Source organism: Vombatus ursinus, unplaced genomic scaffold (assembly GCF_900497805.2).
Source record: "Vombatus ursinus unplaced genomic scaffold, bare-nosed wombat genome assembly UNPS02014847.1, whole genome shotgun sequence".
Lineage (NCBI taxonomy): Eukaryota > Metazoa > Chordata > Mammalia > Diprotodontia > Vombatidae > Vombatus > Vombatus ursinus.
Window position 1 is genome coordinate 1,755,641 of NW_020954625.1, and position 25,846 is coordinate 1,781,486.

The following is a 25,846-nucleotide window of genomic DNA, read 5'->3' on the forward strand; positions in this document are numbered from 1 at the left end:
CCTGACACAAAGTAAGCACTAAACAAATCTATAATCATTTATTCACCATTCTACTCCCCCCAGCTCAGCAGGGCAGTCTGTAGGAGCTGTTGGGGCCAAAAACCACATTGCCATCTGTTGGCCAATCTCTGATTAATGCTATCTCCACGTACTAGATCCACTTTCTCAATGAGCATCACAATGACATGCATGTCACATTAGACTCAGAAGAGCCCCCTCAAAATCTTCCAGTTTAACCCTCTCATTCTACAGATGGGGAACCTCTGTTATTGTTGTTGTTCACTTGTTTTTTCCAGTTGTGTCTGACTCTTCGTGACCCCATTTGGTACTTTCTTGGCAGGGACACCGGAGGGTTTGCCATTTCCTTGAGGCAAAAAGGGTGAAGTGACTTGCCCAGGGTCACCCAGCTACTAAGTATCTGAGGCCACATTTACCTGCCCCCCGGGGAACGTTAGGCTCAGCTAAGTCACGTGCCCAGTTCTGAAACCTGAATCCAAGTCTCCTTCATCTAGAAGCAGGGCAGTGCTTGCCCCCTCCCAATCTGCTCCCACTCTCTCACTTAAATGTACAGCGCTGAAAGAAAAAAGAGAATTTCAAACAACAGGACAGGAAACTCCACTGTGCCAAGAGGAGCACGAAATCCCCAGCAGCAGCTCTGGAGCTGATCAAGCATTTTCCTTCCAACAGCCCTATGAAGGACTTCAGCCTCCCATCCGGCCACTCTACAGATGAAGAGTCAGGTTAATGAGCAGGCACACTGGGTCTGACCTCCTCTGCCATGCTCAGGCCCTGGGTCCAGCACAGAGCAGCAGCAGGAGAGCCCGCCCTCCCCAACTGACTAGGCCAAGATGCTGCTGGCCTTCCACCTGCGTAGGCTACACCAGGGGCCAAGGTCCCCCTGCCTCTGAACACAGAAGAGGCCAGTCAAGAGACGTGACCTTCTTTAGCCAATGCATACGATTCCATTCTTTGCAAAGCTGCACAATATGTTTTATTGCAATACTCACCGGTGCTACTATTTTCCCCGTCTGTCCAACTTGCAGGTCATTGGGTACAAAGCCGGCATCAACAGCAGCACGGGAAGCACCAACTATGGAAGGAAAAAAGAGGCTGTTTTTTCCAAATTCTGCGGCCCAGTCCATCATCAATGAAGACTGAAGGGACCGGCCCACATTGGGAAACTTCCTTTTAAATACCTAACTTTGAAGAAAATTTCACGCCACTGATGGAGACACCTGGATCCTAAGCATTAAGGCCTTTAAGGACCAGATCATCAGGAAACCTCTACACTTTACACGCAAGGGTTTTAGACTTTCTACGGGAGACAGAAATCAGGCTTAAATGCTGTACTTGCTTTACCAAAAAAGAATCTGTAATAGGCACACTCTGACCTTCTGAGACATGGCTCCTGGGTGTTCTCACTCCAGGCACTTCTTGCCCCTTTTGTGTCCCCTACATCCAGCCAAATGAAACATTTCCTGAAAAGGCTCTGGACTCCACCCCAACCCCCAGTCCTCATCTATTAATACAACTCTCTACATCTGAAATGCCCTCTTTCCTCTCCTGTAAAAACCTTACTCCACAGACATCAGTCCATTTCCCAGCATGGGCAGACCACAGTGCTAGGTGCTAAAGGAGATAAAGCATTGAGACACCAACCCTGCCCTCCTGGAACAGATATCACACGGTAAGTGCATCCGAGAAGGCCGCCTTCTCCAGCCGGGCCCCAAAGGTGTTTCTCGTGCTCTCTTCTCTGTCACTATTTGGATCCATGCCTCACTCTCACCAATGGACAACAGGCTCTTCCAAGGCAAGGACTGTGCCGTATTTGTCTGTGTCCCCCTACAATTCTGAGCACAGGGCTGTGCTAAGTAAGCCCTCAGTAAATGCTTAATAAATTGAACAGAGTCCAGAAATAGCACATTAACTTTGAATTCTGATCTCTTCACAAACCTATTTGCACTGTTCTCTTGCTTAAGAAACTGGAGACAAAATTTGTATTTTTTTTAATTAAAAATCAAAATTAACATGGACTAATAAGTTGTTTAAAAATGACATCATTCTGATTCTATCAAGTCCAGGGACACCACAGGGTCTCTTCAATAACATCTACTGACACTTAAAAGAAGCAGGCCTAGCCACCCACACAAGAACAACCAAGTGGATGAAGACTGTCAACTGTCCAAATTATGACATGCAGCTGGATGCCTACTGTATGAGCCCAATACTACATCTGTCTTGGTCAAGTACCATTGAGCAGTGGTATCAAACTCAAACAGAAGTGGATGCCCTTGGGCTACAAACTGACTTAGAAAACTATTTTGTTAACTATTTCTCCATTACATTTTAATCAGGTTTGGGTACATGTGGGAGTTGACAGGCCACCTGTGGCCTGCAGCTCTGATGTATATGGATAGATGGTATTTAAGATGGGAAAAGAACTTCTGTTAAAAGTGTAAAGCAAAGCCAGATGAAAAAACAACCCACAGGGCAGCTGGGTGGCACAACAGATAGAGCTCCAGCCTTGGAATCAGGAGGACCTGAGTTCAAATCTGACCTCAGACACTTGAAACTTACTAGCTGTGTGACCCTGGGCAAGTCACTTAACCCTGACTGCCTCACCAAAAACCAAAAGCAAAACAAACAAACAAACAAACAAAAAAGAAACCCAACCCACAGTTGGGTCTCAAACAGAGGAGATCTGGGGATCTGTATAATCCCTTCAATGCTGCCTACTTACTCAACACAAAACATAAATAACCTCCCTGTGATGCTCTGTGGCTATGAATTATGGGGAGAATCCCACAGTGAGTGTAATCACGGTACTAGGTCAACAGTGCAGGAAGAGGTCATTAAAGAGACAGCAAAAGACAGCAAAAGCATGCATGACCAGAAAAGCTGGTAGGCTGGTCCTGTGGCACAAGTGAGGGAGGGCAGCTGGACAGATCACATTTTGCACTGCTATCCACAGACTATTAGAAGACCTAGAAGAAGGTCTTCAGGAGCCTGGAGAGATGCTCTGTGAAGGACGACTTTAGGGAAGAACATGAACAAGAATCAAACAGGATGAGAAGACAAAGATGGGCCATGCTGGTTAGGGCAGAGCCCAGGCAGGGATCCAAGTTCCCAAATAATACAATACACCTTTTTAAGTTAACCACAACCTTTGTTTAAAGATGTTACCTGACTTTTTTAAAAAAAGTGAACCAGTGAAAAAGGCCCAATTTTTAATTTATAGGGTTCCCCCCCCAGATTTCCAATATACCTTTAATAGCAGCTCTCTCCCCATCTTCTTAAAAACAAATCTATTTGCATGAGAAACTTAAATCAGGACACTAGCAAGAGGTACGCTATTGATTCTAGAACTTGAAGTGGTCAATGAAGTTTTATCAAAATTAAAGAAACTAAGAAAAGTACTTTGCAAGTATAAAATCATCACATAAAGGCTACAGAAGAGGAAGCTCTTTCCTCCCCACTCAACACTGCACTATTCAAGAGGGAAACAAATGGATGATGACTTTGGAGAGAAGAGCTGAAAACCACAGAAAAGCAAAACAACTCTACAGCCAGAACAATAAATACAAGGGCAACTGACACTTAATGGTTACAAAGCATTTGACAAACTCTGGGTCTCGCTTAAACATAGGAACACTGACTGAACCTACCTAATCCAACCCCCTTGTTTGACATTTGAGCAAAGTCAGGTAGAGAAAGCTGAAGCGACCTGCCCAGACTCACACCGAGAGAGAGGGATAGAACTGGGCCTCACACCCGAACCTTCAAAAAGGAGACGTGGAGACTCACTGATCTTGGATAAATCAACAAGATCGCCATCTCCTCCCCCGTAAAATGAGGAGGCTGGAGCAGATTTCAAGGGCGATTCCCTTGCTAACTCTATGCTGTGTGACACCAGTGCCAGAGTGATTTGCACTATGATTACATCAGACCTTGTCAGTCTAAACGCAGAGAAAAGACATCATCCCTCAAAAGGAAGTAAAAAAGCATTTTACCTGCAGCGTGCAGCTGATCAGCCAAGTCATATAACAGCTTAAAGTTCTCCCCACTCTTCAAACCACGTCCTTGTAAAAGAACAAAGCAGAATATAAGCCCGGTATACAAGCCTGTCTTAAATGCTTCTCAATGAAGAAAACTGTGCTATTGTTACTATCAAGCTTACAATTTGGTAAAGAACTGCACACAACACTTCGAATCCTGAATCCCACCTTTCCCAATGTTCCTAATCATTTGCTACTGAACACTAACCTCCTCAGGATGGTTTAGTTTTGTTTTTTTCCTGATGGACACAACCCATTCTGGGTTGAACGGGTGCCAATCTAGCAGAACACGGCTACCCATAGTCACAGGGATCTACAGCTTTTTTAAAACATGATACTAGGCTATCACAATAGCAAGTGTGACCTGCCTGCCAAAGGCAAGAAGTATCCAGGTCCTCATGAGAATAATGTGGGCAGTTTGGGTATATAACATGTATAAAAGGATGAGAAAGAACTAGACAGGCAGCACAAATGACTCAAGATGTGAAGAATATGAAGAAAGATTAAGAGACAGGACATTTTTTCTGATGGAAGACAATGTTACAAAGTGTCTGACAAATGTCTTTCCATACACAAAAGCTATCCATCCCTAGCCAGTTACTTCAATCTCCACTGAGAAGTTTAAAAAAAAAAAAAAAGATGAAGAAGGAAATGGACTTAACATGCAGCAAGGAAGAGTTTCCATAAAGAAAGATCCAAAAAGGAAAAAACCCTTGAAGGGCGTAATGAATCCAGATTGGAGATAATTTCAAAAGAAGATAGGCGTCGCCTCTCTTAGATGGGATGGCTAAGCCCAGTAGCAGAGAGTTAGACAAAACCACCACATGAGGTCTCTTCCTACCACTACTGTCTCTGAAATAAAACCCAACTTTCTTCTGCAGCTAAACAACAGAAATCTGTCAGTAAGATAAATACATCAAGTAGTAGATAAAGCTGCAGAAATGGAAGTTGTACCACACTCCCCCTACTGCCATTCACGAAGATTTACAACAAATGGCACAACGTATGTATTAAATTAATAATTTATTGCACTCATCTAGGCCTCAATTTCTTCTTCAGTAAAACAGGGCTACCATCTATCACCCATTTGTCTCAGTACTTCTTAAAAATAAATATTGAATAAATTCAGCTCCTAATATTGATTACAAATAACAATCTTCTACTTACCACCAGACACCACCACCTTTGCACCAGTTAGTTCGGGCCGATCACTTTTTGATAATTTCTGCTCAAGCCATTCCGACAGCTTCACTGGCGAGGTACTGGGTGCTGCTCACATCAATACAAACAACAACTTGCCTATTTATGGATCTCTGTACGTGCATAAAAATCTCTAACAATCTTAGCACACAACACCCTGACATCATTAGTGGGATCCTCAATAATAGGAAAAACAATACCAATTCTACTGAAACATTTTAAAAGGGTAAATGATGTCCTATCATGGTTTCACAACTTTAGTTTGTGGTGGGGTCTATTTGCAATGTATTGGCAACAGTCCTGCTAAACCATACTACTCATGGGAATCTTACCAGGGATATGCCTATGTGACTTTAATAAGAGAAACGTACACACACACTATATTCTGACACAGCTAAAGATTAACGGGTCCTCAATGAGATTTTTGTTGGGTTTCAGGTCACATTGTTCCAGCATAATGAATGTCCTAGCATGATAGAAATAATAAATGGAGAGAGAAAGGCAACCTAATATCAATACAAAAGACTAGACTTCAGGGCATTTCCTTCTCCCACCTCCCTCTACCCACTCAAACTTGGATCTCATCCCACCTCCCCCAGGCCAAAACTATCTTGGGTAGTTGATAAGTAATGCTTATTATTCATACATGTAACATTTATCTCAAAAAGGCCACTTGGATAAGCCTTCTCAGGCATGAAAGAAGTACCTGTAACAACTGAATGGGAGGCCACCTCCGATCCCAATACAATCTCTCATTTGTGTCTGCACTGGTTGAAGCCCATCAAATGAAAACCCAATACCCACCATTCTCTGCACTGGCACTCCCCCCACTCGTGGCTGCTGCCTCGAATGCGGTCCCTCGAACGGAGAACACCTTGACTTTCTCCTCACACTTCACAGTACATATGGCATTACCTAAAACAAGCAAAATTCACATCTAGAATAAATGTTCTTAAAAGTAATGGTACAAAGGGCTGTCAAATACTACTGGTAAGGCTCAGAAATTACGTCTTGGGAACAAAACAGGAAAATATTTAGGGTAGGCTTTTTGCCAAAAGGATTATAAAGAGAGCTGGCTTTCTAAACAGAGATCTTATAACCTATAACTTGATTACAAACTGCAACAAATTGACAACAACCATACTACCATATTTGTGCTTGAAGAGGAAACATATCCCATGATCATGGAAGCAAGGTGACATTCAAGAAATGCTCAGGTGCCCCCTTTTTAAAGTACTTGAGAGGCTTTCCATGGATTAACTATATCACATTAAGAAGGAACTAACCTATAACTAATGCTTCCCCTGAGCATTACTGAAGATGAAAGGTCTAAGTTTTGAGAATTGACCATTTGTAAAGAAACACATAACTTTAATCAGAAAGAACAAAGAGTCCAGTGCTTTCCCTGCACCACAAGAGACCAGAATATATTGAGAGATGGATCAATCAGCACAGGAGATACTGAAATGAATTTCTTAATGGAAATGGGAGCTAGAGAAGCATGGATGGAAATAACAAGGAGACAAGGCTGTCCTGGCCCAAATGGCATCTCCAAACCCTGGGTCCAGTTCTTCCCACCCATAGAAGACGCACTGTCTCTGAAAGGGAGGTGGTCCAGGTGAAGGGCAGAAGACACAGCTGCTGCTGCATTCCAGAGATACCTGTTCCCCCAACAGCCTCTCCCTAGAACGGAAAAGCTCAGACACACAGCCTGGGGACAAAGCTTTTGGGCTGCTCACAGCAGCAGTGGCTGCACCTTGGAATAAATGAAGAGCAGACAAACGGCAGTTTCTCTCCCCCCGCCCCTGCCTCAAAAGGCTTATAACTTAAACAGGGAAGGGAAGAAGAAGGTTGTCTGCTTCCACCCTAAGGTCAGTGCCTCAGCAGACAGGGGACACTGCAGCATAGCATGGAGATGGCCCTTGGCTCTCCAAACCTGCAACAGGGAGCCAAGCTCAGGATGTTACTGAGCTAAAACACTGGGAAACAGTAGGATCCCAGTGACAGAAGGTATCTAGACTGAGGTCCAGACATGGAGAAGTTCATCATCTGAGTCACCTGAGAGCTAGCCAGTGGGCAATGTATTTCAGAGCAGGGAAAGGGGGAATGACCCATCCAATAATTAAGCTCTCTATTAAGATAAGGAGTGAAGAGGGACACAGAAAAAGTACACAAAAGAAACCACAGATCAAGTGCAGTATTAAAGTGGAAAGACTAGCAACTTAAATGTTGTCACAGTAAGGATAATAAGTAAACACATGACCACATGTGATCCAGGCTTCAGCTGCTACTAGAATACAAAAAGGACTGAAATCAGGCCTCTAAAGCAAAACCACAATATTAGAGTTCTCAAAGAGTTAAGAGAAAAACTCAATTTTTAAAAAATTTAAGTCATGTTTCCGAATCAGAGAACTCTTTGCTGGGGTTCTGAGTTTCTCTGCGTGGTGCAAATAAGACCTGAACACAAACAATTCAATCCATACACACCACCAGGAAAAGAAAGGCAGTGCCCAACTCCCTCTGCATACAGGTCACAGCCCCTTTCCTGGGAGAAGCCACTATGACTTTACCGTGGCTGGTCCTTGCATGGCAGACATATGGAAAACACCCTCAGCTCTGTCCTGGAAGCCTCTCCAGCTTGGAGGACACACCACTGCTTACATTCCTGAGACAGAGCCTTCAAGAGCCTGGACTCCTCTCTATGCCAGACACAGGCTCTGACTTTCAAATGCCCAGCTCATGTTTTGCCCTTTGCAGATTCAGAAAGCACAACAGTTCCCCAAAGAAACCTATACAGTGGCCCACTTGAAAACATTCCTGTATTTGGAAGACAATTAGGATATGTTGACCAAATACCTTTTCCTGAATGCTCACCTGCATAAATAGTTCTCACAAACGTATCTGGTGACTTGATTTGAATGATGTCAGAAATCGGGGCAACATCAAGTTTGGCTGCTACTCTGGGCAAAAGGTTCTAAAGATAAAACATGATTCACAAATGGCTATTACTGACATAAAAATGACTTAAAAAACATTTCACAATTTGAGTTTTTACCATATTTTGATTTCATGCTGTTGCTGGACATCTGAGATCCTTAGAGCAACCCGACTCAAGGGGCTTCTGTGGTTAAACGAGTACTGGCCATTACTGTAACAACATTATGAATTTTATGGGTCTTACAGTAAGTAAACCCCTTAATTCAATATACTGAATTATGACGTGCGAGACTTGCTTTGGTAGTTCAAAAATTCATCAAAATGCCTCTTGTTCGTTCACCAAAAGGACAGTTACAGATTACTAAACTAAAAGAAGAAAGGTTTGAAAACCAAATTTCAGAGACTAGTTAAATTCTCCAATAGTGCAAGGTACTCTTTGGATTCATAGGAACATAAAATTGTTTGATGGCTTATTAATTAAAAACTCTCTTTGACCACCAGGTGAGGATGCAAAGAGGTGCTTCAAGATTTTTCTTTAAAGTTCTTGAATGTTTCTGGCTTAATAAATTAAAGAATTATACAGAGATAAACGGCAGGGATTCAGATGTGACTTTCAATTTACACTTTAAAGACAACCACATACAAATTATGCTGTGCTACTAGCTGGCTTTGTGACCTTGCAAAAGGCACTTAAACTTGGTGGACCTCAGCTTCCTCATCTCTAAGAAGACGATAATACCACCTATTCAGCCTGCCTCACAGAATGGTTATAAAACTAAAATGAGATCCAGCGTGTGAAAGCACTGAGCATTCTATGAAGCATGACACAAAGTATGATTATTCAAGGGCAAAAAAAAAGCCACCTTCTATGAGGTTGATTGTTTCCTACATACAACTATCAGGTTCCGGCTCCCAGAGAGTCAGGGTCTCCACTTTAGGGTTAAATATACCTTGCCTCCCTCCACGCTCCACCTTTCTTCAGGAAGAGCTTCTCTGACTAACCTCGTCCTTTGACTAATCAGACCTGTGCTCTGCATCCCTTTTTTAAAAAATTAATTAATTTTGTTTGCAACATTCACTTTTATAAGTTTTTGAGTTCTAAATGTTCCTCCCTCCCTCTACTCCCTCCTCCCCAAGATGGCATGCAATCTAATATAGGCTATACATATATGATCATATTAAACATATTTCCACATTAGTCATGTTGTGAAAGAAGAATCAGAACAAAAGGGAAAAATCATGAGGAAGAAAAAACAAACTACAAAACAGCAAATAGTATGCTTCGATCTACATTCAGATTCCACAGTTCCTTCTCTGGATGTGGACAGCATTTTCCATCATGGGTCTTTTGGAATTGTCTTAGATTATTGCATTTGCTCAAAAGAGCTAAGTCTAACAAAGTTAGTCACTGTTACTATGTACAATGTTCTCCTGGTTCTGCTCACTTCACTCAGCATCAGTTCATGTAAGTCTTTCCATGTTTTTCTGAAATCTGCCTGCTCATCATTTCTTATAGTACAATAGTACTCCATTACATTCACATATCACAACTTGCTCAGCCATTCCCCAACTGATGGGCATCCCCTTAATTTCCAATTCTTTGCCACTCTAAAAAGAGCTTCTGTACCTCTTTCTCACAGATGAACTATTTCTATTATACATAACTTTTCACTCATTCCAATGTTGCATTTTAATCACATTTTAACATTCACATATACACATATACACACGTTATATAACCTGAGGCTCTGGGGTCTTGAGGGCAGGGGCTGTTTGCCTTTCTTATGCAGATCAGGCCTAAAACTCCCCCACAGGAAGTAAAAAGCTCTGTACAGTGAATACAGCCTGAGCTCACGTCTCATCCTGCCAAAACAGCAGGGGTTCTCCAAGCTTTCCTTCCACTCCTCCTCTCCAATGTCATCCTTTCTCCTCTTCTCCTCCCTCCCTCCCAATTCTCTTCTTAGTCTAACAGAGTCTCTTTACCTCAAACATGCCAACAGCTACAAAGCAGACTCCCCTGGGCTACATACTCTGGGTACTAAGAGGCAGCCAAACAGGAGCTATGACCCAAGGCTGCATTAAAAAAGTGTCCAGGACTACAGAGGTGCCAGGCCTGCTGCCCTCAGCCTTCCCCCCTTATCATTAGGAGCACTGAATTCAGATCTGGCTGCCACACGCATAAAGGAAACAGCTGAGCTGGAGGAGGGCAGTCAGGACAGGCCATAAGCAGAGAGGTGAAAGGAGGTCAGGACATTAGGCTAGGTAAGCTCAGGGACCGGAGGCCTGTCGTGTAGATGAGGGACTGACTTGTTCTCACTGGTCCTCGATGGCAAAAGCAGGAACCGCGGGTAGAAGCTGACAAGTGGCCACTGAGGCTTCAGAGACAATGTCCAACAATAAAAGGATCCAGAAGCAGAAGGAAGTGCCTCGAGAGCTCGGGGCCTCCTCCTCACTGGAAATCTTCAAGCAAAGGGAATTTCTGTTCAGTTCCAGATCAGACCAGGTGGCCCAGGTGTCTTTTGAGCTCTTAAGACTGGGATTCTTGTGTGGGGCAACCACTTAGCATACATATAGACACATCTGTTCAGAAGAGCACCTTTTCCTTCCCAAGTAATGCCTGTCCATGACAGTGGCACAGGAAGAGGACAGAGGACCTGAATGTTAATTCTGCTCTTGATTCTCACCACCTGAGTAACCTGGAGGGAATCCCTTCACCTGCCAAAGCAGGTGTAAGAGAAATAATCTGCAAGAGAAGTAAAATGGGCAGGGCAATCTGTGCAGAAGCTTTCAGATCCAAGCCTTAGGATCCTCCAAGTAAGTACCTTAGAGCAAAGCTCAGCATTCCAGAGTACAGAGTGTTCTAAGTGGGCTTAGTCAATCTACATTGAGCCACTTGCATTTACTGTGGGGGAATCTCTCACATGAAACTTTGAAAACAGACAGCCAACCTTCTTTTCAAAGATTCTCAAGATGTTTGTATTCCACCTCTAACTAACGGATGACGTGCTCCTTGGAGCCAGGGACCAGAACTTTCTCAGCTGCATCTCTCCCAGGACCTAACACATTGTCTTTTACATCACAGGTGCTCAAAATATGTTGGATGAATAGATGATGAATCATAACTCACAAAAGCACTTTCCTATAAGACAGGTAGTACAAACATTATCTCCATTTTACATATGAGGAAACTGAGACTGAAAGCTAGGTTAATCTGCCCAAGGCAGCAGTATATGTCAGAGCAGGAATTTGAACACAGGTCCATGGACTCAACTGGATTCCACTTCCAGTCCTCTTTCGATGACACCACAATGACTTCCAAAATATTACAACTCATGTTTAACTAGCACTCAGAGGTTTAGAAAGTGATTTCCTGTGACGTAGTTAATGGAAGTAATATTATCTCAGTTTACAGATGAAGAAATGAGCTCACAGACACTATTCATGTTTGCAAAGCTACTCAGTTGTAGAGCTGGGAATCAAACCCAGGTTTCCTAATCCTCAATCCCGTGCACGGCCCACTACACTATGGAGCTCCGCTAAATCAGCTGAGCTAACAATTTCTAAAGACAGTCTTTATGGAATGAAACAAAGGCAACCAATTAGCAAAATTATGTAGGAATTTGTAAGTTAATAGTAATTTGTTTTTCTACCACAGCTCTAGTTAGCTGCCTTAGTGCTACAATGTTTAAGGTAGATTGTATCGCCTTTTACCTATAAACTATCTATAAATTAATTGACAAACATTAAACTCACATGAAACAGGAAAGGTGCTCCAAGTGATGACTAAGCCATTCCCTCTAATGACTATCTCCAATCTGTCCTGTCGCTATCATATCCTGTTTGGACACAACTGTCTCCACACTGTCTCCCCCATTAGCCTGTGGGGAAGGGACGGCCTGCCTTTGGCCTTCCTTTTCAGCCCCAGCACTTAGCAGAGGGCCGGACACATAGCAGGCACTTAATACTTATTGACTGACAATATAATTCATATAGGCAAAAAATTAAGCTCCTCTGCTGTGAGCTTATTCACCAAAAGGCCTCTGAAGAAGAGAAACTAGCAATGAGAAGTTAAGTCCTCAATTTTTACCTCCCACAAGGAAGCCACTGATGGATGACGCCCCAGCCTCGGATGACAGCATGAAGTTGTAGGTTTGGGAATTAGACGAACAGGGTTTGAGTTCATACTGTATCATTTAACAGCCATGTAGCCACTTGGAGAGTCATTTAATCCATCCAAGTGTAAATTTTCATCTGTGAAGTGAGAATAATAATACCTGCACTACCTACTTTCTAAGATTGTTGGATGGATAAAAAAAGTAACATACATGAAAGCATTTTGGAAACTGTCGAGTGTGTTACGAATGGAAAGCACAGATAACCACAAAATGGCAACCACCTTCAATCACTACTGGCTAGGGTGAAATAGGAACATGAAAGTTGGAGGTGGAAGGCTTCATATCCCACTACCAACAGTCTGAACCTTCTGGTCAAATCGCCATTAGCAGTTTTTAGCAAACACAGTAACTTCCAAGTTTTAGCCTAGAAAGAGCTTTTTGCAGCAGACTTGGAGAGTGTGCAATGGGGTTTTGAACAGGACAATGACAACAGCTGAAGAAAACAATTTTTTAGCAAGGCTATTACAAGATGTCTGACAATATGGATTGGCTACATAAAACAAAGCTTGGTTTAAGTGTCTGGCTGAATCAAATACACATAATGGGGTTTAAATCTTCTAAAAAGCTATAGCAAAATCTCCATGTCCCATCTTCCCCTCACCTTCCCAAAGGCAGATGCTCCAGCACAGATGTGTGTGTAATTGAATTGCTTCTGAGTTGCCAAAATCAGTGATGTCAGTTCCTCTGAGAATAAAACATAAGTGACAAGCTTCAGAACACTCAAATTCATTCATACATTCTATTACAATTTAGACTCTGTTTCCCACCAAAAAGCAGCCTGTAACAGGCTTGTCTGGTCCACAGGAAAACCTCACCTGGAAGCAGTCCTTTGAACACATCATTCTGAGCTACCAGGACCTTGCTTACGCCGGCCACTCTGCACAGATCTTGGGCTAGCTGTGATTAAAAAAAAAAAACAAAAAACAAAAAATTCCCCATTTGCTTTAATAATTCATCTTGAAGTCAGAGTCAACAACTACATTAACAGGGGCACTACTACAAATACCAAAACAGGAAGATAAAACCTCGAGAGGCATCTTAGGAGCAATCTCTTTGATTAAGATAATACCTTGTAGCATCTAGAACGAGGGCTTCCACCTTCTGGCCAATACGGCCTTGGGAAAGTCACGTTAGCTCCTGGAGCCTCCTTTCCTTCATCTGCCACATGAGTCTAATACTGCTGGCATGTCCTGCCTCACAAGGTGGTTCTTGTACATAAATGCAGAGCTCTTCATTAAGGGCAACTATTATTAGAAGAACGAATGCTTCAAGGAAAAATTATTTCTTTGTATCAGTTAATATCACTCCACATTCGGTTTCAGAGACTTATTTGAGATAATTTCAGAAACAATCCTACTTTTTCAAATAACAATATTTATTTGCAAGTGAGATAATAAATGATTCTCTAAATAGGTGATTGTAAATCATGTGCTTTACTATTGGGCCTCATGGAAAGCAATATTTAGGACTTAATCTCTTAAACATTTGGTATGCCGGAAAGAGAACAGTCTCTGTAGTTGGAGGGTGTAGGCCTGAGGCCCAGCTCTGCCACCACAAATCATCTGTAGGTCCTTGGTAAGTCACTTACCCTCTCAACGCCTGATTCTCCTCATCTGTGAAGTGAGGGCTTGGACTGGATGATCTCCTGAGAGCCCTCCCAGCTCTAAGTCTAAGCTCCTACCTAGGTTTAAATAATGAGGAGACAACACCGCTGCCGAATAAAGCCGGTAACTCTATCTCCCCAGCTGACAAAGCAGAAAATCCAGGCCATCATATGGTCGTCTATCACTGCTTATAGTACCTGTATCTGTTAAGAATCAAGTCAGCAGAGTGTCACGGACAGAGCCCAACACAAGCAGGTTGAGCTCAAGTTTCTGTGCTAGGTTCCAGCCACTTGATGTGAAATTGTGGGCAGGACATCAATTCAACCAACCTTTATTGAGTGCTACTACATGTAAAGCCTAAGGAGATCACAATTTCAATTCAAACAGCACTGATTAAGTACCCACTATATTTATATATAGTACCCATGTAGTCGTTTCCTTACCCTTCAAATATGGGTTTCACACTCACTAAGGTTCCTTCCATACTTCATAGTCTAGAAGTTCATAAAATCATAGATTTAGGGATAGAAAGGACCGTAGAGGTCAATTTGCCCAATCTCCCATCTTACTGATGAGGAAACTGAGACCTATTGAGTTTAAGTGATTTGTCCAGTCACACACGCAGCAAGTGGCAGAGCCAGGATTCAAACCCAGCTCCTTACTCCACAACCTGTGCCCTTTCCACTGTCACTTACTGCTTCCAAGAAAAGTCACAAGTCTGATGTCTAGTAAAAAAATGACATGCAAATCAGGCCATAGTCCATTCTCTGAATGGGGATCAATTCCACCAATACATGGTCAGAAATGTTGGTGGAATGTTTAAGCCACACTTGACGAGAATATGGAGTCAGTTCAGTGTGGTGTTGGGCCATACTTGGTCTCATCTCCCTTTTTTTAACCTTTCAAAGAATAACATGACCTCTCTATACTCTTAGTCACTCATTCTGCTCTGCCTAGAGAGTGCAGTCCAAGTCGCCAAGTGCAAACCACCAGAGAAGGTGGCAGCCAGCAGTGAATGATGCTGTTGCCTCACACTCTGATACAGACCTGGAAGGCCACTTACATAAGACTCCAGTGGACAAGCCTTCCAGAGGGGCCATTACAGCACATTTAAATGAATTAAACTGAAGATGACTATTCCTTGATAGCTTCAGAAAAAAAACATTCAAATCAATGGAATTCCTTTCTTTATACTGATTAGAATTAACAAACACAGTCTTCTGTACAAAGAAACCATTGTGAGGAGTCTTAAAACAATCACCAAACAATTACCAACCGATCCTAAAGGACTGGCTTATAGTCAATTATTACAATAATTCTTTACCTGGAAAACCTGACAAACAGTAATGAGTACAACAAATCCATTCTGTTCTCTTTCCAGAAGAAGAAACGCTCAACGAGAGCATCCCCTGGTCTCTCCCTCATTTACAGCAGCATCAACGTAACTTTGGTTCTGGCCATTTCCTAAGGACCACTCTTGGTGGCCCTCCCTCTGAATGAAGAAGTTACTTGCTCTAGCTTACTTTAAAAGTTTCTCACCTTGTCACATTTGGTTCCAGCTACTAAACAGGACACTTCTCCACCAAGCTGCGTGGCTGCAGTAATAGCATTTAACGTGATGGGTGTAAGTGTATCATTCGTATGCTCAGCTATTACTAGGGTACTCTGAAATCGCAGCAATGAGGCCTATAATGAGAGAAAAAGGAAAAAACAAGGTTAGATTACCTTAATGACTCCCCCACTAAATACTAGACCTGAAGGAAATTTTTCCCAATATGCAAAATATAGTATGCATTTATGTAGAAGGTGTGCATATAGAAAGTATGTATGTGTATATGTATAGATTGTATGTACATATGCATATGGAGTATGTATATAGGGTGTATGTGTATAGAGTATGTATATGCATGCATGATGAGTAAATATATATAAGGAGTATATATGTATATGTATTAGACATAATGTATGTATGCATGAATGTAGTGTGTGTTTGGGGTATACATATGTATGCATGTGTGTAGAGTGGGTACATGCTGAGTATGTATGTAGTGTGTGCATGAATGTATGATACATATAGTGGATATTAATTAGTGTGCAGATATGTAGAATATACATGTGTGCATGCACTCATGCATTTGTACACAGTGGTTTTCAAACAGTAAAGCACTGTATAAGTTAAGTCATGACCTCTGACTCTGATGGCTAGGTCAGCCATCAGTTTAACAAACATTTATGAAGCATCTCTTACATAGGTAAGATTACCCTATTTACCAATCTAAACACTAATAGTATAGGGCAAGGAACTCCAGACCTTTTCGGTGTCTTGGACACCTTGGGTAGTTGGGTTTGGAGAAGCCTATGGATCCCTTCATAGAATAATACTGTCCTTAGCATCTATGGCCAGCCTCAAACCAATCCCAACTGTATGACCCTGGGCAGGTCACATTTCTCCGTGCCTATTTTCAGCCATAAAGAGAGGAGCAGCTTTAAGGAAACTTCCATTTCTAAATCCTGTGAACCTGGGACCCTAGGAAAAAGACTGTTTAACCCTCCATTTTTATCTTTATTACCATTCTATCACTAAAACCTCCACATATCTGCTTTAAAATCCCCTGATAAATGCCATATTGGATTTCATTGCTTAAAAAGTTCACACATTATTTTATAACTGTTTTTCCATTAATTTCTTCTTAATTGTGGAAATACTGGATATGCCTTACCATTATAATAGTCTGTAGGGATGGAGCATACCAGCTAAAGAAAGAATGGACCAAATGCTGTAATATTTCCATTCTGCGACCCACAGAGCTGTTTAAAAAAGTCTATTCAGAGAATCCAAGGGACTGGTTTTGAACCTGTTTCATGAAATGAATCACACTCAATAAAATCAATGCCAACTGTAGGTCCTAACTGATTTTGATCATCTCTCTCCAAAGAGCTGACTAGGGCAGTCTGTTCCAATACAGAGAACAGCAATTTTGTTACAACCACTAAGTGTCCAATATGAAAATTCCCGAAACCAGGAATGAAGTTGCTGACAGTGCCACATATGCAGGTGTCTAAATATTCCAAACAGCAGTCTTAGTCAAGGAAGAATTTCTGTGGGTTATTAATAAAAAAGAGAAAGCAGGCATTGGAATTGGTAATTCCTAATGTCTTCTCTGTCATTTTACTCTGGTAAGGATTTACGTCCATTATCTTTTCTATTCTTTTGAAATTTTTATGGGGATTCAGGTTATCAATTATGAACAGCACACAGGTAGCAGTGGAGAAAATAACCAAAGAGCTACACTACTAGAAAAGGAGAGCAGATCACATAATGAGGAGACACAGTAGACAGACAGCCTCAATGGTGTATAGGCACTCCTTTACCCCAAGATATAAAGGGTCAAGGGAAGGTCTTAGGCAGAAGATTTATGAGAAAACATATCTAAGGGGCAGCTAGGTGGCAGAGTGGATAGAGCACTGGCCCTGAAGTCAGGAGGACCTGAGTTCAAATCCGGCCTCAGACCAAACACTTGACACTTATTAGCTGTGTGACCCTGGGCAAGTCACTTAACCCCAATTGCCTAAAAAAAAAACAACAAAAAACACACACAAAAGAAAACTTATCTAAGAATTACAAAGAATTGAAAGACATGGAGGGCTTGTGATATTCACTCATTGAAGAAGTCCCCATACCAATGAAAGTATCCACTGAAGTACCAAACTTCTACAAACTGCTGAAACATTTTTTAAAAATTCATCCTCCAACTATCTTTTCAGACATTTATTTGTGTCAGTGCAGTTCTTGTCAGCAAACATAATTTGGAACAAGGCTAGCATAGATTTCAAGGAAAGCCCTGGAGGCACCAACTGATGCTGAGTTGAGAAAGACATTCCTGTACCTCATGGTGCATTATCCTCTGCTCATCTGGCCATAATGATCACATATGGTTTCCCAGAAAATAAACAGTGATTGAAATGGTGTAAGTGAATGACTAAGCAGTGATGGGCCACTAAGATTATAAGTTTAAGTAGCATCAAGGAATAGATTTGCCAACATGTTGAGAAGTTTGATACAACACAAAATGGGGGCTGAGGTTGGGAGAAAGGGCATCAAAACTAGCCACAAATCCCAATCTACGATGTTGAAGATTTGGGTAAAGCACTGTGCTAGGATCATAAATACAATTACATGGCACTACTGATCTTGACCAGAACAGCAAGGAATCTTGTAAAGCATTTGGGATTCAATTTATGTATTTAAGCCCCCAAGATATAATTTATGATTTAAAGATCAGTTCATCTGAATTGCCAGTAACAAACTATTTATTACTGATAGATCAGACACTATACTTTTGATTGTTTCATACATAATTTGCCACACAAATTATGCAATTTTAGTTAATCATGTGAAGGATAAATCCATGATTTGGTGGCAACAGGCCCATTTTGGTCATAATTTATTATCTTGTCATTGGATAAATTGGGTCTTATTCCTGAAGAATTTGCAAGTTTTAGAATTTCCAAAGAGAACCGAATACTGTTTAAGGGGTTAACACAAAAAATTAGCATGACTGTAAAAAAGTGTATACTTCAATCACTCAAAGTCTGATTACTAATGGTTCTCCAACAAGCATTATTTGTTCATGTCTCTCCCTATACATTAACATCATGTAAGACCCCCATTTGGGGGGTGGAGCCAAGATGGTGGAGTAAAAGCAGTGACTTGCTTGAGCTCTCCCTCAAACCCCTCCAAATACCTATAAAAAATGGCTCTAAACAAATTCTAAAGCAGCAGAACCCACAAAAAAGACAGAGCGAAATAAATTTCCAGTCAAAGACAACCTGGATGGTTGATCAGAAAGGTGTATCACCCCGGGTTGGCAGAGGAATGCAGTTCCGGCGTGGGCGAGCAGGCTACAGCAAACCTGGAGCAGGCCTCAGAGGACTGAATCTCAGGCAGCTATGGCGGTTTCCAGACTTCTCAACCCACGAATCGAGCTCGGCGGGGGGCAGCAGCTACCTCCTGAGCTTCGGGGCCACAGACTGAAGTGGAATCTAGTGGCTGATCAGAGAGGGATTTCAGGGATCTCTCTGTTGGTGCAGGATTCTCTTGCTTTGCCCGTGCTTGGATCTGGGTCACAGTTCTATGGGGCAGTCCTGGGGTGAGGAGGAGCATTGGAATGGTGGAGCTTGTAGTGGCTGTGGAGAGGAAACCCTCCTCACAGTTCCAAGACAGAAAAGAGTGCTCACAGGCCAGGAAAGAAGTAAACATCTTGCCCTTGATCATACCACCTTGGAAGAACTGAAAATTTACAGGTCCCTAGAAATATCTTTGAACACAGCTGCACAAAACCCCTGAAGCTTGGGACAGTACATTCTCCACAATGGAAACAGACTCCTACCTTAACAAAGAGTTTATAAGTCAAGTAATTGACTGGGATCCATAAGCAAGCAGGGCAAAAAGAGTCAGACTATATTATCTTACTTTGATGACAAAGAAGATTAAAACATACAACCAGAAGCAGACAACGAAGCCAAAGCTCCTACTTCCAAAGCCTCCAAGAAAAATACAAATTGGTCCCAGGCCATGGAAGAGCTCAAAAAGGATTTGGAGAAGCAAGTAAGAGAAGCAGAGGAAAAACTGAGAGTGATGCTAAAGGAGACCCAAAAAAATACTGAAGAAAATAACACCTTAAAAAATAGCCTAACCCAAATGGCAGAAGAGGTCCAAAAAGCCAATGAGGAGAAGAATGCCCTAAAAAGCAAAATTAGCCAAATGGAAAAGGAAGTCCAAAAGCTCACTGAAGAAAATACTTCCTTAAAAATTAGAATAGAGAAATTGGAAGATAGGGACAATTTGAGAAATCAAGGCACTGTAACACTAATCAAAAGGAATGAAAAAATACAAGAGAATGTGAAATATCTCATTAGAAAAACAACTGACCTGGAAAATAGATCCAGGAGAAAGAACTTAAAAATTACTGGACTATCTGAAAGCCATGATCAAAAAAAGAGCCTAGACATCATCTTTCAAGAAATTATCCAGGAAAACTGCCCTGATATTTTTGAATCAGAAGGCAAAATAGAAATTGAAAGAATCTACTGATCACCTCCTAAAAGAGATCCCCAAAGGAAAACTCCTAGGAATGTTGTAGCCAAATTTCAGAATTCCCAGGTCATGGAGAAGATATTGCAAGCAGCCAGAAGGAAACAATTTAAGTACTGTGGAAACACAATCAGGATAACACAAGATTTAGCAGTTTTTACATTAAGGGTCCGGAGGGCATGGAGTATGATATTCCGGAGGGCAAATGAGTTAGGACTACAACCTAGAATCACCTACCCAGCAAAACTGAGTATAATCCTTCAGGGTAAAAAATGGTAATTCAATGAAATAGAGGACTTTCAAGCATTCCTGTGGAAAAGACCAGAGCTGAATAGAAAATCTGACCTTCAAATACAAAACTCAAGTGAAATACGGAAGAGGTAAACAGGAAAGAGAAATCGTAAGAGACTTATTAAGATTGAACTGTTTACATTCCTGCAGGGAAAGGTGATATTTGTAACTCATGAGTCCTTTCTCAGTATTAGGGTAGTGGGAGGGAAAAAATTATATGTTTGTATAGACAGACAGACAGAGGACACTCGGTGAGTTGAAGATACAGGAGTGATATCTGGAAAATAAAATTAAGGGGTGGGAGAAGATTATACTGGGAGAAGGAGAAAGGGAGAAGTAGAATGAGGTAAAATATCTCACATGAAACAAACAAGAAAAGGATTTTACAATGCAAGGGAAATGGGGGAAGGTGAGAGGGAATGAGTGAATCTTATTTTCATAGGATTTGGCTTAAAGAGCTAATAACATGCACAATGGGGTATGGAAATCTATCCTACTCTATAGGAAAATGAAGTGGGAAGGGGACAAGAGAGCAGGTGGTTGAAAGAGAGGGAGGGGATAATCAAAAGCAAACACTTCTGATAAGGGACAGGGTCAAAAGAGAGACTAGAATAAATGGGGGGTAGGATAGGATGAAGGGAAATATACTTAGTTTTTCACAACAGGACTACTATGGAAGTGTTTTGCATAACTACACATCTATAACCTATATCAAGATGCTTGCCTTTTCAATGAGGGTGGGTGGAGAGGAAGGGAGAAAATTTATAACCCAAAGTTTTAAAAACGCATGTTAAAAATTAAAAAAAATTTTAAAAAAAAGATGAATGATAAAAAAAAAAAGACCCCCATTTGTGGCCAGTGAAACACTGAAGAGAACTCTCCAAAGATCCACTGAGTACTGACATTAAGTGAAGTAAACCAGGAGGCAGAGCCTAAGGTATTTACCAGTATCACAGAAGAGGTTTTATATGAAGTCCAATCAAATAATTTCACATTAATAGTCATACTATCCAAATGCTGCTATTTATACGGGTAACACTGGACCAACAGTATCAAGTCAAGGAACTTACACAAAGTTCCCTCAATAAAAACCATGGCAGTCCAAAAGAACTTAAGTCTCACCAGGCATATCAGAAACACAAAGTAGATTTTTTAAAAGTACAGAATGCCCAAACATGTAGTCAAATGATAAACCATCAATATATTTAAACTGCAAGAAAATGAGTTGAGACCAGCGTTGAGTGTTAAGAGATGAGGCTGGGAAGTTCTGCCATGCTTACAATAATTCCAAACTATATGCTGCCACAAAAGGTCATCTCTTGTAAAAATATTTTCCCAGGGATGCTATGTGGTTCTAAAGCATGAAACATCAAGAGATCAAATTAATTAAAATAACAAAATGATTCACAGGGCAATGGAAAGAAGCATGACAAGAGAAATTAAGCTGCATCATGTTACCAATGGTGATGGCCATGTCAGTAAGATGGTTCACAGTATGGTAGGCAGAAGTACTGAATTCAGAGGCAGACAACATGGATGTAAATCCAGCTCTACCATTTACTACCTGTGACGATGGGCAAGTGACTTCGACTTTCCAGGCCTCAGTTTCCTTGTCTATAAAATTAAAGTACTGAACTAGATGATCTGAGGTTCCTTCCAGCTCTAAATTTAGTCTCTAAATGATATAAAAGACATAAAAAATACATATGGCTGAGAAAGAATCTGACCTGTCTTCTAGCAAAAATGTGGGACCCTCAAATAAAGTGCCTAATATGTGCCAGGCATTATGGGGAAAGGGGATAAGGACCATCAAAAAGATAAATAATTCAAAATATAACACAATATATACAAATTAAATTATTTCCTGAGAGAAGCACTTACAATTTTTTAACTAAACCAAAATGAATTGAAATTACAGATAAAGTACCAAAATATTATCATCAAAACAACTCTGGAAACATCTCTAGAAAATCAGGAAATGTAAAACTAACCTACTATTCCAAAAGCCAATTACCAATCATTACTAAATAATAGCAGTATCTTAGGCAAATAACTTTTTCTCCCTGGGCCTCAGTTTCCTCATCTGTAAAATGAGGATAATGTATTAATATCTAAGGTCCCTTCCAAGTGTGAATCCTATGAGTCAGTGATCTAAAAATTTTATGAACAAAGGATTGTAATTCAAATTGAGTGGGGGGGGGGGGTGCCAAAGGGTAAAGAATAGAAGCAAAAGTCTTTCAATCTTTCACATTTTCTAAGGCAGAGGATATTAGAAACTCAGAATCTAATATTTGCCTACAGTCATGTAAACATCACTCCTACTAAAATCTCATTTTAGACCAAAACACTGTAAAACTCCTTCCTTCCTTTATGAAACACTCACTAAGCACCTTCTGACAGCTGAACACTGGGCAGCCACTGGAGGAAAGAAGTTTGGAGGAGAGCCATTCCTTGCCCCACCCAAAAGAGTGAAGAGATAAGATACCAATGGGTCACTAGAATACACAAAAAGTATATTAAGTCAAATTCAGGTTCCAGGCTCCTACTTAGTCTCATCTTCCTTTCCCATTCTCTAAAATGCTTGGGAATCTGTCACTTTTCTATTTGTCTGTGGATTGCTACTCTATTGACCTGGGAAAAAGTCCTTCCCTTCCAAAGAGTCATCAACTTCTTAAAGTTGTACCATAGACAGGCCCTAGGTGGGTACAGTCACCCCATACCCGAGCTCACTTTTCAAGGACTAAGTGGGGCCAGGATTTTGATCTTTCAGGAAAAATTCTAAATGCACATTGGGCATACTGACATCAACAGCCAGCCACATGATACTTAAATGTTAATTTGAGAAACAGTGTACCAAAGACAGAGGAAATGAGAACCTGAACCCTGGGTAAAATCCCACTTTGGAGTCTTACCAACTCAAGTCAATTAAACTCTAACAACCTCACAATATCTCACATATAAAATGGGACACAGTTATAAGAGAAGCATATTGTCCACCATCAAATGCTAAATAACTCCATCATCATACTACTTGCCAACAAACAGATAGTTCCCAATTTGTTTTTTTTCCAAGGCTCAGGAATCAGTTTCGGTCAAACTACAAAATAATAAAACCAAAAATCAATAGCAAGCATGTGTCCTCCTTCTCTCCTCTGCCAAGAACACAAGTGTGTGGAGGACAACAGAATTTGAGAGTCACCTTTTGATATGCCAACCATATCTATACAAAAAGAACACTTGCAATTGGACATTTACCCCCAACTTAAAAATACAGGTGACTAAAATACATTCCCATACTTAAAATCTTTCCTGTAAATTTATATCACGAAAATAGTATAAAAGGAACCAAATCTAATCAAAGGATCCACAGTATGAGGTGAGGTCTATTTCACTGACCAGTTTGATTGTTAGCTGATCTCAGCTACCTGGGGTTTTGTTTTTGTTTTTTTGGTCAAATCACTGTTGAATATCAGAACCCTCCAGAAAAACTCAACACTGACTAACTGGAAAAATCTTTATTTCCAGTCATCTCCTTTCACAGCCTATTCCACTGCATCTATAAAATGGCCTGGCCTGGAAGCATTCCCTCCTCAACTCCCCCAAATGATAAAGGTCTATTCTAATCATATCTCTGCATTTTTCATTTGCTGTATTATCCCCAACACGTGGCAAATCACCTTGTACTTATCAGGTGCTTCATAAATATTTCTTTAAGTTATTCTAGGATAATTACACTTTTTCTTTTTGCTTTTTCCAATTTCCAGGATTCAAGTTATAACTACCATTTCTAAGTGCAAAGTTCCAATAAACAAGGAAACTAAGGTCTAGAAAGAGCAAATGATATGTCCGAGATTCTGTAGCAAGTCAGTGATAGAATTAAGAATTAGGTTCCCAGTCGGGAGTCCAACATCTTTTGTCATACCTGTTTCTTCCATGTGATCTCAAACAAATAATCCTTTAGGCAATTCATTTTGTTGTTACATATTCATAGCTCCTTTGCCAATAACTCACTTGGCTTGTTTTTAGCTGAATTCTACAAATGGCACTGATCAGCAGATCCTGAATGGCATACATATGATGACAACTACAGAAATGCAAAGCCAAAATAATAAAGCTCCAAACAGATTTGGAAGGAAACAAGAGACTTCTTAGTTAATCCTACTCTGATAAAGTATACTCCATGGTGCTTAGGGGTTGTTATTTTATTCCTATACATTGTACTAGGGAGTATAGCGGACAGAGTGCTAGATCTGGAGTCATGAAGACCCAACTTTAAGTCCTGAATCAGATATTTACTGTGTGCTCCTGGGCACTTATTAGTCATTTAGCTTTGCTCAGCCTGTTTACTCATCTGTAAAATGGGCATTGTAATAACAGCACCTACCTCCCAGGGTTGTTATGGAGATCAAGTGAGATAACCTATATGATGCAATGTACTTGATAAACTTTTAACATACTATGTTAGCTAATTTTTTTTCAGTTGATGATTAATTTGAGAGGCAGCATGGTATGACGGACAGATCACTGGACTTGAGAGTCAGAAGGACATGAATTCAAATCACAGTTCTGACATTTATTAGCTATCAGACTCTGAGCAAATCAATTTAACCTCTCTTAATAATAGCTAGCATTTACAAAGTACTTACTATGTGCCAAGGCACTGTGCTAATCACATTACAATTATTATTTCATTTGATCCTTACAACCCTAAGAGGTAGATGCTATCATTATCTGCATTTTATAGCTAAGGAAACTGAGGTAGATGTTCAGTGACTTGCTCAGGGTCCCATAGGTAGGAAGTGTCTGACACCTGGTTTGAACTTAGATATTTCTGACTCCAAGCCTCTATCCACTGTGCCCCCTGCTGCCTGTTTCTCCATCTGTAAATTAAGGATACTGGCTTAGTGGTCCCAAAGATCCCTTTGAGCTCTATGAAAACTGATGATATTATGATTTTTGTTTTATGATCCAAGCCTGTAATTTCACCGGCAAAAGGATATTGCAATAAAGAAACTCCCTCTATCAAAGCTGATTGGCAACTGTTCTGTAACTTATAGTCATATAGAGTTTTTTGGGACAATAAGCAATTAAATACATTACCAAGGATCACACAGCCACTATGCGTCAAAGTAGGGAACTGAACACAGGTCTTCCTGACTCCAAAGTTGGCTAACCACTATGTATATTAAGTTAATAAATCATGTTACGTTTATTATTTTTAATAGTTAGAACTATAATCTAAGACATCTCCAAAAGTCTCATGATGAAAAATGCTATCCATATCCAGAAAAAGAACTATGGAGTCTGAATACATGTGAAGGCTATTTTTTTCTCTTTTTTTCCCCTCTGTTTTGTTTTGTTTCTTCTTTCTTGTGGTTCCTCCTATTGGTTCTAATTCTTCTTTAAAACATGACTAATGTGAAAATATGTTTAATAGGAATGTATAAGTAGAGCCTACATCAGACTGCATGCCATCTTGGGGAGGGAGAT

At 40.8% G+C, this 25,846-nt stretch overlaps 1 protein-coding gene across 1 annotated transcript in view; it reads right to left on the reverse strand.

Moving 5' to 3' along the window:
- ETFA (electron transfer flavoprotein subunit alpha) overlaps positions 1-25,846 on the reverse strand; it is an 85,787-nt gene that overhangs the window by 38,769 nt on the left and 21,172 nt on the right. The window contains exons 2-9 of the mRNA XM_027840686.1: positions 15,511-15,657; positions 13,183-13,264; positions 12,969-13,051; positions 8,130-8,229; positions 6,060-6,170; positions 5,223-5,324; positions 4,011-4,079; positions 1,008-1,090 (exon numbers count right to left, since the gene is read on the reverse strand). Of these exons, the coding sequence (XP_027696487.1) occupies positions 1,008-1,090; positions 4,011-4,079; positions 5,223-5,324; positions 6,060-6,170; positions 8,130-8,229; positions 12,969-13,051; positions 13,183-13,264; positions 15,511-15,657 (777 nt within the window). The remainder of the gene's footprint in view (positions 1-1,007; positions 1,091-4,010; positions 4,080-5,222; positions 5,325-6,059; positions 6,171-8,129; positions 8,230-12,968; positions 13,052-13,182; positions 13,265-15,510; positions 15,658-25,846) is intronic.